This window comes from Emiliania huxleyi (genome assembly GCF_000372725.1).
Source record: "Emiliania huxleyi CCMP1516 unplaced genomic scaffold EMIHUscaffold_6083, whole genome shotgun sequence".
Taxonomy (NCBI): Eukaryota; Haptophyta; order Isochrysidales; family Noelaerhabdaceae; genus Emiliania; species Emiliania huxleyi.
The window spans coordinates 1-1,493 of NW_005197437.1; the positions used below are offsets into that span (position 1 = coordinate 1).

Genomic DNA, 1,493 nt, shown 5'->3' on the forward strand with positions numbered 1-1,493 from the left:
CAACGCCCGGCGAGGAGGTCTTGAGGAGGGGCGTCCAGAGCTTGATTTCATTCACTTCATCGCACCCTCCCGGGCCAGCGTGGGGTTCCGCGAGGTCGACCTTGTACCCCTCGTTGTACTGCCGGGTGAGCTCTAGTTTCTCCTTGTCACCGTGCACGACCGGCGCGTTGGCCGGGGCGCGCATCGCGTCCGCCCAGGCGGCGAGGACGCCGTCGTGGGGCCGCCGGTGGTGGGCCTTGTTGTAAAGGTAGTCGCCGAAGAAATCGACTGGCATGCCCCGCTCGAGCGCGACCCGAAGGGTGGGAAGCGCCGCGGAGAGCCAAAGGCCGAGCTTTCGCTGGAGCTCGTCCTGGAGGGTGTCGGAGGAGAGGGCGGTGGCGTACGTACCGTCGACACGGACATCGAAGGCCTTGCCGGCGAAAGGCGTTGAGGCGGAGACGAAGCGTGCGGCTTCGCGGTTGTTGACGGCGCTGTCTCCGAGGGACGGGTTGTTCTTGACGTGCGCATCCCGCGCCTTGACGAGCTCCTGGTGCGCGTACCAGTCCTTGTGATTCTTGATGGCAGCGAGCGCCCGCGGCCGCGGGTACGTGGATTTGCAAGTGCCATTGAGAATCGCGTCGGTAGCTGGAAGGGACTCGGGCTCGGGGAGCGGGACGCTCTTGGGGTAGAACTCAGTCAGGTAGCCGCCGCGGACGGTGTAGTACTTGTTTTTGTCGCGGGCGGTGCGCTTCTCGCACACCTCCTTCCAGTCCGAGAGGGCGGACTCGTAGGTGGCGATAGCTGTAATCGTCTAGGCAGGGGTTGGTTGGCTCAAACCGCGAACTCGGCCTGTTCACTACAAGATGACGCTCAATTGGTTTTTTTTGCTCTGTCTGCGGACAAGCGAGGCTAGTTCACGCAAAAACACAACCCCGAACCCACGCACAAGCACAGGCTAGTTCACATAAAAAACAGTCACGCGCGGAGACCCACCCCGAGCCCGGAGAACGAACCCAACTAACATCTGCGATGTTGGTGTATCTCTTCAGCGCCTGCGCGTGGAGCCCGACATCAGCAGTGCGGCGGCCGGCGCTCGCCGCGCGTGGCGCGGCGGCCCAGCCTCGCCTCTGCGCCTCTGCGGCCGCGCCGGTCCTCGACCTTGTCGGCGACGGCGGGGTGCTCAAGGAGACAGTGCAACCGGGTCTGGGTGCGGCGCCTCTCAAGGGCGCGACGGTGGAGGTGCACTACGAGGGCCGACTCGCCGCGACGGGCGCGCCCTTCGACTCGTCGCGCTCGCGCGGCAAGCCGTTCAAGTTCACGCTGGGTGATGGCCGCGTGATCGGCGGCTGGGAGGTGGGCGTCGCAGCGATGGCGCCGGGCGAGCGAGCGACGCTGACCTGCTCGCCGCAGTACGCGTACGGCGCAAAGGGCATCCCCCCGCTCATCCCGCCCGACTCGACCCTCCTCTTTGACGTGGAGCTGCTGAGTGTCGAGCAGCCAGCCGCCAGCGGCGG

General features: G+C 66.0%; 1 protein-coding gene across 1 annotated transcript; it reads left to right on the forward strand.

The window, feature by feature from the left end:
• Positions 1 to 1,008: 1,008 nt before the first annotated feature.
• Positions 1,009 to 1,465, forward strand: EMIHUDRAFT_257360 (hypothetical protein; the record flags this gene model as incomplete). Its single annotated transcript, XM_005764057.1, has 2 exons — positions 1,009 to 1,014; positions 1,165 to 1,465. Coding segments are annotated over 2 exons (307 nt in total), but the record flags the coding sequence as incomplete, so codon positions are not given.
• Positions 1,466 to 1,493: the final 28 nt, after the last annotated feature.